The sequence below is a fragment of the Harpia harpyja genome, chromosome 16 (genome assembly GCF_026419915.1).
Source record: "Harpia harpyja isolate bHarHar1 chromosome 16, bHarHar1 primary haplotype, whole genome shotgun sequence".
NCBI classification, from domain to species: domain Eukaryota; kingdom Metazoa; phylum Chordata; class Aves; order Accipitriformes; family Accipitridae; genus Harpia; species Harpia harpyja.
This window is the reverse complement of record NC_068955.1, coordinates 18,724,999-18,744,134: the sequence shown is the minus strand read 5'-3', so window position 1 is coordinate 18,744,134 and position 19,136 is coordinate 18,724,999. Positions and strand designations below refer to the sequence as shown.

Below are 19,136 nucleotides of genomic sequence, written 5' to 3'. Positions count from 1 at the left end.
CAGCAAAACCACCACTAACATCAGTGGGAGCAGGATCAATGCTTTACTTTGTACATTTCATATTTAATGTCAAAAAAAGAAACTGGTATTTATGTTTTGTAGTTATTAGTTATCAGGTTAATATGCTAAAGGCAGCTTGACAGCGAATACTATTAATGAGCAAAATAAGGTTGCTGCTTCTCAACTGAGGTCACTTACAAAGAATGTACAAATGAAAATAAGGTTAACTTTTATTTACTTAACTATCTTCCTACACTGAATTCCTTTGGCAATGTGTCTTTAAACATTTAAAGCCCTGTTTACAAGGAGGCTCTGAAAGTAGCTTCAAACCATTATATCCCTAATTGAATTCCCCAGGAGTCCTGTAAACTTGGAGGAAAAAAGAAAGAAATCATAACATTGGCTAAATCATCTCAAAACATATTTCACCGCAAGGTTATGTGACCTGTTACAAGTCTGAATGATGACTGGGACTGAACTACTGAAACCTTTTATTATTCAGATTGAAATCAAACAAAAAGTTGCCCATTTGAAGCCTGCTAATTAAATTATACTTCCTCTGACTTTTATCACTAATTAAGAGTAAGAATTTTGGCACAAAAGACAAGTATACTGAAGATAACAGAATTAATTAAAGATACGTAGCTTTTGTATAATGACATGGGGCAGACCAGATGCAAATTACTTGGCGAGTGGGCCAATATATTTAGAGCAAATGATTTTTTTGGAAATAAAGGTAAAAAAAAGATGATATTTAATAACCAATATTCCATCCACCCCCTTCAAACCAGACGGTTTTTTCAAGTGGATTTGCAAAACTCCACATCATTTCCAAGCAGCTACGCCTGTTGTGTAATATCGTCTATACGAGACAGATCACACAAGAAGCTACAGTTAATATCTTAAAATGTTAAATAGCTTCACATCCCTGTCAGCTTACCTGGCTTGTAAGTTATTCCTGGGGGGAAGAGGAATCCCTGCTGGGCTGCAGCAGCCGCTGCCAGCGTCCGCTGGTCGTGTGGAAAAATTGGGATCATGAGCGGAGGCATGTGACCCTGAACCTGCTAAACAGAAGAGAGCCTCTGATCAGAAATAGCACAAATTTGTCTTGACAGGTATTTCTCCAGTACTGATAGTGTTCTTGTGTTCACACAGTCCCACAGAACCTTCGCCTTAATGTAATCCCTGCCAATTTCACATTATCACATCAAAGCCCTCACTAACATTGTTTTCCCTCAGTGTCAAAGGTGTAACAGTCTCAGTGAACTGCACGTTTTCCTATTTCTTCCCGGTTCTCTCTTTTTTATTTTTTTTTAATTAATATTCCCTGTCCTGGCACAAGGTAAAAAGGTACGAAACCTTTCTAACACACCATAGGTTCTTTAAAAAGAAGAGTGGTAGGTATTTCTATTAATTTTTCACAAGTTTTCTCATCTTTGGTCACAGACAGCAGTGACAAGCATTTTAGAAGTAACCTAACAATGCAGTAGCTACTTTGAGGTTCAAATTTTAGTATCCTTAGGGTAATTTTAATTCTGAGATCTTACAACATTGTATTGTTCATATATACATATATATATATATATATATATATACACAAACAACTCAGGTATGTTATTTCAAAATCTCACCACAGTATTAAATAGTCTTCTAGTCAACACCCCAGCTCTTAAGATTTAAGGCCCCAACATCTTGGCTCCCAATTAAACTAACATCCTTTGCCATACACACCTCACTGTAACATATAAATTGCTTGTCTGTCTAAGCAGTTTTACAGCTTTATGCACTATCATGTAGCTTGGTAATTATAGAGCTGTATTCAGAGACCATTTCAGAATAAAACCTACTATATCAAATTTAATTTGACCTTAATAAATGTATCAAAAAGCACAAACATGCAAAAGCAAAACATTCTTCACCTTATGCCAGCATTTGTATTCAACATATAGAAAACAGGAGATATGATAGAATCATATTTGTTAAAACCACATGTTAATTTCCTAGTTCCTTAATTTATGCTACACGTGTTTCAGAGACAGTGGCTAGGATCACAAGGAGTTTTTATCCATCATTTCTTAACCCCAGAAGTACCCAAGGGTTTGACTATGATTCTTCTGATTAGTAGTTAAGCAAACATGTAACGGTTTATATATCAAAGCTACTAAATGTAGGAAGAAATTGGGGGTTTAGGCAGAAAAAAAATTTTGCCCTCATCCTACCATAAATCAGTGGCATTAAATACTATTAAAAAGTTAAAGTACACTTCAAGCAATTTTTTTTTCATTTAATTCCTAAAAAATGTTTTTGGTCAAATCCCATATGTTGACCTATGACATTGTTTAAATAGTGCCAAATTTTCTTGTCATATCCCCATTACTTTCACAACCATTGATGCAGTGCAGAAATGCTACTGTGTGTGTCTATGAGGGTTAATTTACCAACAACTCTTCTCTTGGGAAAGCCCTAAGATGTAGGTTAATAAAGGTCAAGCAAAAAATAAACACTTTACAGTATTTTTTTTAATCCATTTCTCAGGAAAATCAACTTATAATAAAAAGGTCTTTGTGCAATTACTGCTATGGCACTGGGGCGTGAAAGAAACTAGCTTTGAGCAGCTATTTCTCTCATTTTAGCTGAGGTAAGCCTGGCTTTGCATTTTAGGATATGACTTAAATTTGGCTAGATTGGAGTTGATCCCCATGTGCCCAGCACAGGCATTTACCTCTGATAAAATGGTCCTGGTTTTGCTGTGTGGTGTTCCTTTACATTGGCTCTACAGGAGTACAGCAAGTGAAAACCACAGGTTTTGTCTGATAGAAACAACTATAGGAAATATTGGAAGGAATTCTACACAATACAACTTACAACCATATTCAGTAGTTCCCAACTACAGTCTAATCAAATGGACACAAGACTTAAGAAATATCCCTTTTAATCACCACACGCAGAAAGTATTTCCATGGCATTGCAAAGGTACAAGACACCAACACAATCTCACAAGACACAGAAGAGGTCAGAGTACTGTGGTTAGAGTGATGATGCATACATACCCATAGCAATACTTAGCACCATAGTGTCACATAATCATTTGAAACATATAATAACCAAATCCCTCAATGGTTATTTCCCAATGCAATCCTGCAGAGTTGGATCCACTCTACCATATCCAAAAAGATTTTTTTTTAACTGTCAAATAAAAGCAATTTGGTAAGTGTGGAGAAATACCACTGTATATTCTGGCTATCTGCTATTCTTCCTTGAAATACTACTCTGAATGCTGGATCAGGTCCTCAGCCTATATAAATCAATGTAACTTTGGCTAAAGGTGGCTTACATTTAGAGTGTAAGTTTGAGTTTACACTTGAGAGTTATACAGGCTGAAAAAAGCCCATACTGAATGGTAACCATTCCCTCCCATGGATCTTCCCTCTGGCACATAGTAAATACTATTCCTAGGTAAATGTTGGTTTCACCCGGAATTATTATGTACATAGGTGTCAATTTTCAGCACAGGTCAACTGAAAAGCACAAATAAGCATTAAAAAGGAAGAGAATGTACAAGTATCACTGGTTACTGAATTATTAAAGATGTAAAATACATGTCAAAAAAACAGTAGACACCTTCATTTTTGACATTTTTTCTTCCTGAGGGTTTTATTATTTTTTATTTTTATTTTTATTTTACTGAGGGGGGAGAAATTGGGAGGAGGGGTTGATTGGTATACTTCATAAAATCGGCTACATGCCCAGAAATTTTAATTGCTGAGATGTTCCTCAGGTCTTTCTGAAAACCAAGACTGTACCAGATGCCTGACAAACACTCCGACTCAGTCTCTTCCCATTCGTAAAAATAGCGTATTGTTGGATCGGCACTTTCCCCTTTTGTCTCCTCTGTGCTAAGTTGTTGATGATGCCATTTTTTGCCATCTGCCCCAGAGCTTCATTAAAGATACATGAATGGACTAACTGGGCTGCTATCTTGTGAGGAACAGGTGCTATTGTTTGTCCCCGAAGACTTGCACTAAAGATCTCGCTCAGAATACTTGAGAAAGAGCATCTGCAGCAGTCAGTCAGAGAGTAACTTGGCAGAGCCCGTACTATGGGCTAATATGCAAACAGTGACACTCAGGGGGACTCATTTTCTCTTTCATGAAGATTATTTATTCTTTTTTTGTGATGGGTAGTAAATGTTTGGTTTTGAACAATTCTGCCAGTCTATATCTTTAACTGAACTGTACAAACCCTGGAGGAAACCTGGGTATATTCTTTCCAAAATTCCATTCTGCAACCTAGAGTAAAATCGTCTCTTATATAAAGCTACCTCATAAAATTAATCTTTGTTTCTATACAACAAGCTCAGGTTTGTGTTAAACATGAGAAGCCACCAAGATTAGGAAACTCTTAAAAGGTAGTGTGCCATTCCTTTAATATCCCATCACAACTCTGACGGCCCTTGGGAACTGATTACAGCACTTCCTTGCCTGACATCTAAGTCAGGAAGCAACTTTAGAGCAAATCAGCCCTGATTAGTTCAAGAAGCAACTTCCAATTTGATTCTCCCTGAAATAATAAAAGCTGGTGTCCCGTTTGATAAGCTAGGCAAATCTGCAGTGCTTTGTCCCACAGTCATGTGAATGCTAATCTCAGAAGTTGGCTGGGCAATCCTCCTTGTTAAAAAGTCATTGATGGTTAGTGTTGTGCATGGAAAATGGAAGCCAAAGGGATATGTCATACAAAAATAATGCCTTGAATGAAAACGGTCTGCCTCTTTCGGATAAGGAACACAGCACATTTAGTGAGACTAAGGAAGAGGAAGGGTTCTGTCTTTAAAAACCAAAGCTGCCTCTACAACAACTAACATTGCAGCTAGAGAAATAAAGGCATTCAGAGAAAAGGATGGCAGCAGTGCAAGCAAAAAGGCAGCTCACACATTTCTGCTTAGCTGCGAGGATCAAGAGCAGAAGTGAAACCCACCCTATAATTGTGGCAGAATTCCTCACAAACTTTTCAAGATCAAATTGACAAGTTGCTTCTCTGTTGCACGGTTTACTTCAATAAAGGGGAGAATTAAGTGCCATCTTTTTGAGAGAGAGTAAGCACAATCTTTATAATATTTTATCCCTTGCTGAAAGCTTTTTTTTTTTTTTATTACAACCAACACTAGTATAAACCAGTGTGATAGGCTAAATATGCTCTAATTGCCTAGAATAATCCAACATCGCTATTTAAAACCATTGCCCCCCACTTCTTCCACCAATAAAATCTCTGGAACCTGTTCTCAACTTGTAGAAATCTTGAGATCTGTATTGAATCTAACAGACTACTCCAACGCATGTTAGCTGAGAAACAAATCTTTGAATTTACTGAATTGACTTTTTTTTTTCTTTAGTATAGGATGTACAGTACCTTTTGTCCTTGTGCTGTTGCAGCCTCTGTGAGAACCTAATTCATTCATAGACACGCTTAAACTTTTCATGCTTTAAACTTGAATTTCCACCTAAGATTTTTTAACTTCTTGAATAATTGGTATAGCCAGACTATAACTTTAATCTGTCCATGCAGTCATTAAGGTTTTAATTTCCATAGTAAAAATGTGTTTGAAATTTTCTACTCTCTCACTTAAAAACTACAGTGTAATAGAAGAGTTTCCCACATAATGGCAGTGTATCAAGTAAGAATGTGCATTTTCAGAATGCTCAAAATACATGTTTATATGATAGAACATAATGGCTTTAACTGATAGCTCAACAGATTACATTTTAGGCTGATTCATTTTAAAAATCTTAATGGCACTGAAAGCAGTGTTTGTGCCCCCAGTACTACTAGTGCAAGTTTTTTAATACCCTGCATATTATATGTATTAACCTCATCTGCATTTTAAATAATCTGTATATAAAACATGGCACTATTATTTTTATACCACTATTGGAATTTTATTTATTTCAATAACTAGTGTATGTTTTTCTTGTTCTTTGTAAGAGAAGAACTATAAGAAGTTTTGTTAATTTGAATTTTATTTTGATTAAGTCATTTTGGTGACTGTGCAAGAAAGCAAGCACCACGTTGCATAAAGAAGTAGGAACTTCTTCTATGAATACTTACATATGTGAAAGTCAGTGGGATCACTTAAATGCTTAAAAGAAGCTACGTGCTAAGATTTTTGCAGGTTTGGGCCCAAATGTCCTCCCGAAATGTGCCACTACCATAATGAACTCATGTCATGACTGAGCACTTTTCTGGTCCCTAAAATGATCTATTCAGAAAAACTGCAGAAAAATTGTACTGAAAAAATAGAAAAGGTCTCTTTGGTTATAATTTAATGGTCTGGCTGTTTGGTTTATGCTGTTCTGATGAAGCAAAGTGACTGTAAGGCTGGGTTAACTGACCAGTTCAGTTATAACGGATCTGGCCACTTTGTGTGCAGGTGGTGGCTGGGCCTTTTGTTCCGAGCTCAGAAATGTAACTGATGAATCCTCAAGGCCTTGAATTAATGCACCATCAATGCCTAACATTCTCTAATGTAAAGATAATATGTGAGCGTGGACCCAAACGCTTAAGTGAGAAATCCCTTCCAGCATAGATAATCCCAGGGAAGGAACTGTGACTGCGCGTGGAGAAATGGCAGCTGAAGAAAGGTGGGCTCCAACAGACCAAAAGTGAGCATGCAGGCACTACAGCATAGCTAGGACACTGAAAATCACGTTGACAGAGCTCCCACACTGAAAATTATTCAGAGGCTACTTTCTGATCCTGTTAGCAATATAGAATCACTGGAGCTGTATCTATATAGGGAGGTATATTCTGTTCTAATTTATCTGCCATCTAATTATCTACAGTCTAATTGAAAAATATTTCCTCTCAGTGAAAGTACATGAGCCACAAAGAAAATGTCTGCCAATGAGATCCCAGGGGAAGTGTTGGCAAATAAACTGTAAGAAAGATACCGTAGACTTGCAAAGTGAGAACATTTCATGCAGGAAATACTATGAAAAATATGTAGCCCACTACTGAATTTGTAAATGGATTGTAACTGCTATTTTCTTTCTTTTCCCCTATCATTTTTTCCATTTGTCCAATGCTTCAGCATGATTTGGAGATTTAAGTCTACTGCAGTGGCCACAACATTAATGTGAAAATTGCAGCCATGATCATAGAACGAAACAGAGCATCCTTATTTTTTACTATTTCTTCCTCACTACTTTGAAACTTTAAATGAACTAAACTTAAATTCCATCTACTTGGGCCATAAAGAAGGGAGCAACAGAAAAACACTACCAACCACACTGAAAACAGAATAGTTTTAAACACTAGCTCTCATTTCATTTCTATTAGCTTCTCACTGTATTGCCTGGCTTTTATCTAGCTCCTTGACTACCTGGAAATACAGAATTCAACTAAAGATGATCTCATGAAGTTAAGAGTATGATAAATAGTAATTAAATCTATTTAAATTGTCTGTATTTTAAGAAACTCTCACTAGGAGGGTTGGAGAACATCCCTGCTATAGAGAAATAAATAAAACATGTTATGCAAAAGTGAATTTATAGTTCATTTGGAATTAGAGATCTACCACCTTTTCAATCCATAGAAATGCATAATCTTGTCAATTAAATATTATTGTTAAGGTCTAGTAGTATGTTAAAATCACTTTAAAGTGCAACTAAGGAAAATTCATGTGTGTTTATTACTCCTTAAGGGTCTATTAGTGGGTATTTTATTCAGATTTGTGTTGTAAAATCTGCATAAACTCAGCATATTGTTATCCCCATGTGTGCATTTGTTTGGTTAAAGCATAACAGCAAATCTCTATTTCTGCAACTTCTGGAAAAGTCAAGAGAACTAAAACAGTCCTAATTTTAATCAGATACAAACAGTTATCTCTACAGAAGTGAAGAGTTGACTATTATGCAAATCGTCACAGTTAGTGGTCACCAAGCCATCACAGAAGACTGAGCAAGTCAATTATTTCAGATATTTCCAAACACTAGTGAAGATGTATGTTTCTCATTTGCACCTTGTCTTATTCATGCCAAAATAAGAAAAATATTGCAGCCTAATGATACTTGTTGATATTTTATATACGGAAGCTCCATTACTTCAGCTCAAATCTAAATATAAATTATGTCAGAAATTCCTTATTAGCTTATGTTTTTATGGTGATTTCAAAATGTGCAAGATTTTTGGAGTACATCATTGAAATTTCCTACTGATGGAAAAATTTAGAGCAAGAGACGCCTTAAAATTTGCATTTCATATTGGTGCTTTCAAGCAGAGTTTTCCCCCCACATCCTTTCAAGAGAGAGTTCTTTTTTTGAATAGTAGCCATCACTCATTATTAACATGAAACTAATTCCCTCAATAGAAGGGCTTGCAATGTACAGTATAAAAAAAAAAAAAAAAAATCACCTAATGCCACCACACTGATGATTGCTAAAGGAAGGATTATCTTTCACTTTAAAGAATAGCTCCAGCAGAACTGGGAATGAAAACAGAAACCTCTTTCAATGCCTCTGATCAAAACTTCTTCTGCCCTATAGAGGTAAAAAAGGTAAAACAGAAGAACAGGTTGGGGTTTTAATATTATATTAAACAAACACAGAATATATCTGAAATCCAGGGGGTCACTGATGCTAACAGGAGTTCTGCCATTTTACTTCACTACGGGAAGAATTTCTTCCTGATCAGCACATTGGTTTTAAAGCTTTCTATATTTTCAGTGATATTCCAAGATTGGTAACTATATTGTATGGTAACCATATAAGCACTTGGAGATTTTGAATACTTTACAATTATTAATTAATTCAAGCTCAAAAACCCATTCAGAGGACAGGATTACATCTACAGTTTACACAGGAGGACACTCAAAGAGGCCTTGCTTTCTTTTTCAGTCACAGAAGTGACAATGCTTAGTGGTTAGAAACCAATTCCATTGTCATCCGCTGCTTGTAACCTTTAAACCTTGCCACACAATTGTGTGAAGAGCTACCCAAAGTGCGGAGCTAGGGCTAATGAGGGACATGCTCTGATGAAAAATCAGAATGAGGCAGCTATAGAGCAGGTCCATGCCAGCGCTACACGGTTTAGCCCTCGAACACTTGTATACTGGCAAGATACAACGGTGGAGGTGAGTCCCAGATGTGAAAAGGAGACACCGTTCCCATCCCCCCCAGGCCTATGGCTGATTTCTTGAGGTATTTACTCCTCTGTGAATTTACTCTTTATCACAGAGACAAGAGTATTGATATTTTTCCTCAAGCCTAAATGGATAATATTCAAGAGGCTATGTCAAAGGAGGTATTCACATCTAGTGAGAATATTCTTGCTTCTGTATAATTTTAAAAGAGATTTAATGCAGAATAGTAGCCTAGATAACTTCCAGAAATCACATGATGTTTACGGAGTGTCTAGATCGAAACACAAAGGGTTACCAAAGGCAATTATGTGGAGAACTAGTTTAATGCAGAAAGCTCCTGTGTCTAGAGATCAAAGTCAAATCAGAATACTGATTGCATGCAAAAATTAATTTGTTCCATCTCTTCCTAGGATTCCTCAGATTTTGACACGATCTGACCATCTTTACTCAGAAAAGGCTCCAAGAAACTGGCGTGTTTGCACAGTATGACTGAGGTGATTGCCACCACTAGGTATACAGTAATTATTGCAGATTTGGGAGTAAGCAACAGAGAGTTTCTAAACTTCCAGCGACATACACGCAGCTTGCTTCCTTCCTACGCCAACTGTGTCTGGCTCTAATCAGTTATACTGGCTCTTCAACTTTCTACAGCATTTACAATTCATCTACAAAAACATTTGGAAAGAACAAAATCATTAAAAAGGTAAAATAAGGCAGAAAACCAGGAAACTCATATTTTAAAAGAGCATGAGGTATCTCCTATCCAACTTTGGCTGCTAAAATTCCAGCAGCAGCTACGCTTCAGACATAAATCCACACTGCTGTGCTGCCTTTTCTGCAGAGGATCCTGATATTCAAGAAGGAATGCCAGTCTTCCCGTTTTCTGGCTTTCCCCGGTTTGTCAGAACTCCGCGTTATTTAAAGCACGCTTTCGGCTTGCAAATAGCTCCTTGCCATGAATCCTATGATCACACTCAGGTTAGACTGAGGCTGTTTTCAAAGTTGGGCTCTTCAGTTGCTCGTGCCAATCGGTGGGAGTAGATAGCACAAAGCTGTGCTGCAATTCCCGTTCTGTCTGCCTGGCGAACCTGCGGCGAAGGGCTGGCTCCTCTGCAACCCTAACATGCTGGAGTTGGTGTGATGAAATGCACGGGCAAATCTACATAGAGTTACGGGGCAATAACAATGGCCCTTTGTCCAGCTGTGGCTGCTCCCCCCTCTGCAGCCAGGCCTTATCTGCTCAGGAAATGCCTGCTTTAACTGACAGGTAGGAGATTAAATCTACAGCTGCCGAAACACAATCTCCACTCTGTTAGATAGGCTTTCATTGAAAAGCACTACAAACACATAATTTGTTTATGTTGTACCAGCAATCTTTGACAAAGCAGACTGTCTAGCTGAGACAAATGTGGTTAAACCCATTTATTGTATTATTTCTGCTACACAGAACAAGCTCTTAAAATGTAGAAACTAGACAAGGCACAAAGCTCTAGCTGTCTAAAGAAATCAAGAATAGATGACTTCTTGTTACACTAGCCCCCTTTACACAGCGTAGCATGTTCCCTCCTGGAAAACATCCACTGTGATTTCTTTCTTTTCTTTTTTGTGCCCCCCCGCCCCCCCCCTTTTTTTTTCTTTTTTAAAGTGGGTGGTTCAATGATGTTTATGTTTCCAGGTTTTAAAGTTTCTTTTGTTTTCTCTAGCATCAATAGATATAAAATAACTAAGTCAGTCAAAGGATGCCTTCAGATTTAAGAAACAAGGGAATAGTTTTGAGAGACTGCTTCTCAAAGAAAGAATAATTTTCCAGACACACTGTCTGGTCTTCCTGACTTAATGCACGCTCAAATAGAAGTTTTGCCTGACTAATGAATGCTGGACTGACACCCCCCCCCCCCCCTTCTCTCTCTGTTTTTTAATCATCAATCACATATTTCTCAAAACATTACTTCATTTTTGTTACACCTTCTGCCTTATTTTAAAATAATATTGCTGGCTGTTTATTTCAAATGAAAGGCACGGGGAACTGATGAATTAAGTGTTTATAAATCTGAGTTTTCAGATTGAAAACAACCTTTTTCATAATGCAAAGGCTTTATAAGAAAAACCTGTCTTTTTGCCCTAGTTTCTTCTGGCAATGTATTACTCCTAGGAAACTCTCCTACAAGAACTAAACGGGTACTATACACTGAGCAGGAGAAGGGCAATGTTCATATCTCAGGGGGAGAGCCTCAGAACCTCCACTTACTTCAGTGGAGCAGGACACACTCCCGAGAACGGAGCGTGGCCCATACCAATCTCTGCTTTCTATATTTAAGACTGTTCTCCAGCTGATCTGCATATGCAACTCCAATTAGTGTTACTGGGAGTTGTGTGCACACACAGATGTGCTTAGCGACTGGCATATTAAAACATCCCTTCGCTCTGATGAAATTTAATAAATGAGTTTTCCCAGTGTTATTACTATAGATGCTCAATAAGGAAGATCTTATAAATCACAGAATTGTTGCTCTAATGGTTAACCGTAATTAAAAGGAAAAGAAATAGGAAGAGTAGTCAACATCTTAATGTTTTATCATTCACATTACTTCTATAACCCTCTTGCCTCTCCTGAGGCATTCTCTTACATACCCTTTTGCAGCATGTTGGTTTCCGTATTATTTTATTTAACCTTAATCACAGCAGTCATCTCTGGATTTGAGAGGAAGCTGTATGGAGCTACCATACGAGCTGCCACTCAGAACATTCAGTTTGGCATAAAATTAAAAAAGTATGCAATAAACTGGCTGAATCCATAGGGAATCCCTCAAACGGCATGGATAATGAGGGGAATCCATAACAGACATAAACAAACCCAGAAAGATGTCTGGGGCCAACATCATTATGTAAGATATATGCCCAAGATGTATGGGCATACTTTTGAATGTTCAACTTCAAACTCAGCCTGTATTAGATTGATTGAATCTCAGCATGGGGTTCAGTTAATAAACAACCCTTGCCTTTGGAAAATATTTGGGGCCGAAATCATGTATTATAGCTAGGCACCTACTACATGTGGCACTGAGATACCCTCCTACCTTAAAGATTTGTTAAAACAGGGTGGTAAAGAAAATTAGAAATCCATACTATCAGAGGAACAGATACAATTTTCAGGTTAAGTGGCACCACTCTAAAGACAGTTGTTATCCACAGACTGTACTTCAGTCTATGCACCAGGGGCATATGAATAGAATTCACATTAAAAATTAGAGACCAGTATGAATCTTTGGGCTTTGATTCACACTTCCCATGTTTTTTAAACATGTTACCCATATTCTCATAAAGGATACAACAATAATGCTAGCAAATCTTTTTGGTAATTATTAATTTCACTGTAGAATAGCTTTTTTGCTATGCTTGGCTTGTTAAAAAAATGCATTTTGCTCACCTCAGGGTACACCATTAGCCTGCATATTTGCTCTTTTCCTTTTTTCCAGGTTTTGTTTAAAAATTCTTCTTAAACCTGTATATTAATCACTGCTCAGAGGGTGAAAGAATTTGCAGGAGCAGCTGAAGCGCTACTTTTTTTCCAGAGTAGGAACTAGTTAGTGCTGACACTTTTTACATACATTGGAATAGGAATGAAAGAGACACAGAGAAAGGAGAAACACAAAAATTAAGAGTAAGGATGAGGGCTGACTTGGTGGTACAATCAGAGTCCAACATATCCGTCTAACATAATAAAATCTCCCAAAACTGTGAGCTGCAATGGCATGCCCTAGTGACAGCCAGACCCAGAAAGTAAGTTACCCTTGGCATAATTTTGGTCATTTGGTCAGGTAGTAAGAAAACAAGAGAAGGAACCCTGCAAAAATGCCTATCGAAATAGACTTCCAAAATCAGAGGAGAAGACAAAAAGCTTCTTTTGCTAGCTCTGTTCAGTCTTACATCTGTGTTTACCTGTAGGCCACTGTGCTCCAATCTGAAGCTCTGGTTTAGGGTTCAACTATATAGGAAACAACCACACAGTGTTTCAGTGTACGTATTTGTAGCACCTTAGTTCTGCACTACATCCCCATGTGGACAATGTTCAAGCACATGACGCCTTTGTGGAAATTTACTTACTCACTAGGAGGAGAATACTCTTAAAAAGTATGCACTACGGAATTTAGTGTGTAGTACATGAGTCACACAGCTTAACAAGCAGAAACTTTCCTATTAGACATTTTCTTAAAGTGAAAGTGAATGTCTCTGTATAATACATAAGTGTATAGATATGCTTATATAGTTTATATTATGAAGAGAAAAGCATATTCTACATATATACACATGTACATATATAATATACAGATCTGTGTGTATATATGTAGAATACATATTTATATAAACATACACATGTATTTTGTATAAAATTTTTTAAATATACATATATATACACACACACATAGGTGTATATATATGTAGAATATGCTTTCCTCTTGTTTTCCAAATCCCTCACTTGGGATTTCAGTGTTCTTAGACCCACCTGGCTATACAACTTGCTTGCTGCAATCCTGGATAGTCACCATTTGAATGACTTCCTTGGACACACAAAACCTGTGTTTCTAAAATGCTTACTCTGGGAAGACCACCTCTATCTCTGTAAAGATGTACTTTGAGCATGATACATTTCACAGGTTTGCTGCCGAGTGAAGAAGTCAGTGAGCCAGCTGGGCTAATCATAGTGGTAGACAACTTGAGTAACAAAAAAAAGTCATTTGGAAATCACTCTATGACTCACATCTATTATTGCTGGATTTCTTTCTATCTCTCTTCTATTTATCAAATAATTTTTTTCTCCTTCACTTAATCTTTTCATTCCTCACCTTCAGTCTCCTTGCAAAACTCCTAGCATTCACTCTCACTTCATCTCTTCTGGAGAGTATTTTTTGTGTGTACAAGGTAGCTATCCAGCAGTAAATTCTCCTTTCTAGGCCACTGATACCAAGAAAGTAATGCCCAAAAGTTGCCAATGAACTTCTATCATGAGGAAAGAGACCATAGTGAAGTACATTTGGCTTTAGGAAGGTCATTGTCATAAATACAAGAAAAGCTTAGACCTAAAAGTAGCACCATATCAAGGAAATGAGGACACCCACAAACATCTATTTTTTAAGATAGACGCATGTAGCTGAAACAAATTAAAATCATGCTTTTCTAAAGCCCTCCTAGTGTACTCAAGGGTCTTCAGAGTAAACAATGCTCCTCCCCAAACTCCCTGTTTTGTTAGCATGTGCTTGTTTCCACTGTCTTTTCAGGTAAATAAGAGGTTCAGGATGTAATTTTCCATTTCAGTTTAGCGGCATTTTTCAAAATAATTTTTAGGTTGGGTTTGTTTGGGGTTATTTTTATTGTGAAAGCCAGTCTAACTCCAAAATTACAACAAAACAAAATACACGAAAAGAAGATACCAATATAGGGTTTCTGAGATGTGAGGGCGAATGGGTTGAACAGGATTAATGTGAGATGCACAGACCAACTAATCTGTACATTTATTTTGGACCACATTGGTGTTGTACTTTTAAGGGAAATGGAGGGGAGAGGTGTGGAATTGTATTTTAAGGAAAACAGAGGAAGAGATTTTGCTTACTGTTAGATCAGTAGTGTGCCTAAATGATTTAATGCTTAGATCCTGAAGTCCACATCCATGCTTTTTTAAATAGATCCAATAGTAATAATATCACACAGACATCCATCTGCTTTATTTTGTGGCTGAATAGAGTAATACCCACTGCGCTTCCAACAGTACGTGCATCCCCGATACCACTGCCCCAGAGCTCGCTGGTGCATGTGGTACTATACTATTTGCGGCTCTGTCACAAACAGCAGAGAGTACATCTAAGTCATCTCAGCATTCATATTGTATTTTTTCAGTATACATCAACCTGATCTTGATTCTCTCTCCTGGAAGTCTGGCCCGTGTTCAAATCACTCATTCGTTTTCCATACTCACTGTGTGACCAGCTTTTGCTGTTACCAGTCGCTGCTATAACCTCTGTGCTATGCATAATAAAAATCTTTCCCATCTGAGTTGTCTGCCATGGTTACTGGAAATCTGCTGTATGTAGCATTCCCAAGAGCAGGAAAAGAAGGTACCTTTACTGCAATTGGATAAATACCACCTCTTCTTTAAAAGGAGCATCTACCCTCACTGAAACCACATCTAATGGTGACTGCTAAGCTACCCCCACCTCTCCAATCAAATTTATGTGAATTTGCATTTTGCTTTTTAGTGTTGCCATAATAACTGAAGTATATGTTCCTCTTCACTTTTCATCCCTTGCATCAAGGAAAAAAAACCAGCTCCCTAATATTTCACAAAACTTCACCAGAAAATATAGCTAGGATAAAAACTAGCTGATCACTGCCTACTTATGATGCTTTTTAACTGAGCTTGCATGTTAATTTATTGCATGCTTTGTTTGTAAATGTGCTTCTGAAATAAATGAAGCATTTACAAATATGATTAATCTACAGATTCAGAAGCATGCAATAAAGAAACAAATTACTGAGTGCCCTTGTCCTTTTTACACAGAAGCTAAAATACAACTTTCAAACATCTAAGACTGCCTAGCTTTATTTTTTCTTTAACTAATGTTGTTTTGAATGGAAGTTTTCAGCAATCAAATTTCCTCTAAGTTCCTGATTCCAGTTTCATTTATATCAGTGTAACTCAGAAGCAACTGCAACATATGTTGTAAACCAAGACCAGTGTAAAAACTGTGCAGATGAGGTCAAAATAGGGCTGTTATTGTATGATTTTTAAAGTGCTCATGTAGATTAATATTCTCAGCCTTTAACAGATTTAGGCACATCAGCATGAATACAGAAACGCAACAAGTTGAAAATTCAAAGTACATTTACTAGTGTATTTTATGCCGCTCACATTTTCAGCCAGACCACCCAGAGCAAAGAAAAGAAAAAGCCACAACAAAAAAAGCCCTCTGCATTGTTTGCAATAATATGGAAGGAAATTGAGTGTATATTCTCTTCTTCCTGTATTTTCCAGCTAGATTAAGCTGTTGTCTTCACAATTGCCTCCCAGCTGCTGTGACTTGTGAAAACAACAGACCCTGCTCTGTTGTCTGCAGAAAGCCTGGATTGTTATGAGTAACTTTATTGCAGGCACATGAGTGTGTTAAGACTTTAAAACACGCTCAAATGTCATGTGCACACCCAGTGACGGGCAAGAATAATTATGAAAAAACAAGAATTCTATGTCTACGAAACAGTGTCAGACAAAATGGGCCATTCATTGTGTTCCTTTGGGAATGCTCGGACTCTCCAGCCAGAAAACAAAAAAGGCACTTTTTTCCTGCCGTAGGCTGAATACTTAGCTTTGCCATCTGAGCCCTAAGAAAACATGGGCCCCCTCTCTAACTACTGGCTGGCCCGCACACAGTAAAAAGTATTAATGCCCCCCTTTTTTCCAGCAGTTCCCTCTGTGTAGGCTGCGGCCAATGTAAAGTCAATGCAAAGACAAAACAGTTTGCCTAACATTAGTAAAAAAAACATAACTCTCGTACAGTCTGAAAATCCCTCTGACACACAGAGGTTTTATTCTAAGGCATATCCCCTCTACCCTTCGGCAAGTTACCGTAGCTACTGTTAATGCTTTTAGCAGGTAATAACCGCTGCCTTCTGCTCAGCTTCAAGCTTTCTAGGAGTCTATAGACAAGCCCGATTGTGTACAACTGTTAAAAATTATTATCTAAAACTGCTTAATTTACTACTGTCTCTTTTCACAATTGGTCTTCCTAATCAGAATCCATCTGCCCCCAAAAGGATTAATACAAATGAAAATATAATATGGCTTAGCTCAACATCAGGTCATTTTGATATGAGTTTCTTCCTCACAGGTGGACCAAGTCCAGTCTCATCTGAACAGCGATAAATTACAAGCAAACAAAAAGCTTTTTGTGTTATTTTTAATCATAATTTCTGTGTCAGAGACCATTTGACTAACACACATCTTTAAGCTAAGGAATCACATTACTCTATATTTTCTTTTGACCTAGCATCTATTCAGCGTATTCAGCTAAGTGTCTATACACCTTTAAATGAGGTGACCATATCAATTCACTAATAAATCTGAGCACTGTTTTACTGAAATAGAAACAACCCACCATGACATGAAAAATCCTTGTACGCTACTCGTAAATGGACAAGAATTATTTTTTATGAATTTGGGCCAGTGTCTGAATATGGATTTGCAGGCTATCATTTAAGACATCTAGCATGGATTTTACCTTGCCGTGCTCAAAGCAGGCTAGGAAATGTGAAAACAATGGAACCATAATTCTTGAAGGGCTCTGGTGCATTTGTGTCTTCATATGGAGCAACAGAAGGGAAAAGGAAGGACAAATTGTACCTCCAACAATTTTATGGGTTGCTGTTTTCTTCACTAAGCCTTCTTACTCTACGTAGATACCGTAAGTAGATTACGTCTACAGCTTTAAATCTGTTTTGAAAGGATATGGTGCTTTAACGTTAGCTTCTACCCTTCTTCAGGGCACAAACTGTCCTTTCTTATTTGTACAGTATATAAACAGCACCTAGCATAATAAGACACTGATCTTGACTGGGGTCTCAACCAACTGTGCAAATATTAGCACTTGTAATATTATAATAGGAGGTCATTATGGTTAATACTGGGCCATCCCAAGATATCCCAGGGGGATACATCAAAGATGAATGTGCACAGGTACATTGTCTGTCCTTTTCTAGAATCTAAACGACAAAGGTTTCAGACCACTTCTTGTCACTCCTAATATGAAAGTACAGGGTTACCCTCAAACATGTATTTAAATCAGAAGCATACAGTACTATGAAATGAACCATCAGGCCATCCATGAATTTGTTTTAACAATCCAACAACATCACCATTTCTCATTCATCCACTTAGCTTAATTTTCCTACCATCACTTTCATTGCTGAGGTTGTCTCTATTAAGCCATTTTTTGTGCATCATTAACTTTTAACCAGGCATCGATAGCTTTATTGTTTAAATTGCGTATGACTTTATTTAACGTCAGCATTTCTTCTGGCTCCTGACATGAAGTCACATTTTATAACTAATTAAATTGATCCCTGGGAAGCAAAAGCCACTAAACGGAATTATTCGTACCCAAGTGTCAATATATTAAATCAAAGGGCTAATGAGTTGGGTCACTGCTTCTTTTATCTGAAAGCTACTGCAGAATAGAATTCATACTAACCTCTGCTTTCTGCTTTAACAATCAATTTTATTTAAACCAAATGTAACTAATTAATAAATTTTTATATAGCTGTAAATACATTTAAGCCAGTTTTTACCACTTGCACACATGTTAAGGTCACTTTTTTAGGTGGAAAAAATTGGTTTGTTGATATAAACTGTCTAAAAGTGTATTTTTTGAACTCCCATGTGTAAAGAACATTACTGCTAGGTCATAGGAAGCTTCCAAAATGACCTAAAAGGTGTTTTGTAAGTAAACGCTTTTGAGAACTTTTCAGTTTTCAGCCATTTCTATTATAGGCGTAAATCAAGATGAAAATTTGTCTCTTGGAACTGACAATACCGCCTAACGAAAGTGATTAAGAAATGACTAAATTTGTCATGTCAGCTTTTCCTATAGCTCTTGCAGCTGCTGAGTAATATTTTGGATGCTTTTGCTATTTACATCTGGACACTACTTTTAAAATTCATCACCTAATAATTCATACCACTCACAGAATTAGTCATAGTTCAGCTTTCTTTGACAAAATGCTTGTAGATGGTTCGAGAAAGCTATCTTTACTGAAGTTGTCTTCAACTAATCTGTTTACATCCAGGTTGTTTAAAAATATATTCTGAAAATCTCTCATGCCTCAAAAACACATTTTACCGCTGATTTGTTTTGCTTGAGATCCAATCAGTTTCTCTTATTTTGTAACATTTGGAGAGTTCCATATAGGCAAGTGCACTTTGACGCTTACTAATATTTATAAGCTATTTATAAGCTAT

The 19,136-nt window shown here is 37.1% G+C and overlaps 1 protein-coding gene across 10 annotated transcripts in view; it reads right to left on the bottom strand.

Annotated features, from left to right (window-relative positions):
* SOX6 (SRY-box transcription factor 6) overlaps nt 1–19,136 on the bottom strand; it is a 384,457-nt gene that overhangs the window by 104,431 nt on the left and 260,890 nt on the right. For 8 of the 10 annotated variants that reach the window (XM_052811160.1, XM_052811166.1, XM_052811161.1 and 5 more), the window contains one exon: nt 941–1,064. In XM_052811160.1, the coding sequence (XP_052667120.1) occupies nt 941–1,064 (124 nt within the window). The remainder of the gene's footprint in view (nt 1–940; nt 1,065–19,136) is intronic. The other 2 variants (XM_052811162.1, XM_052811164.1) reach the window with 1 other exon arrangement.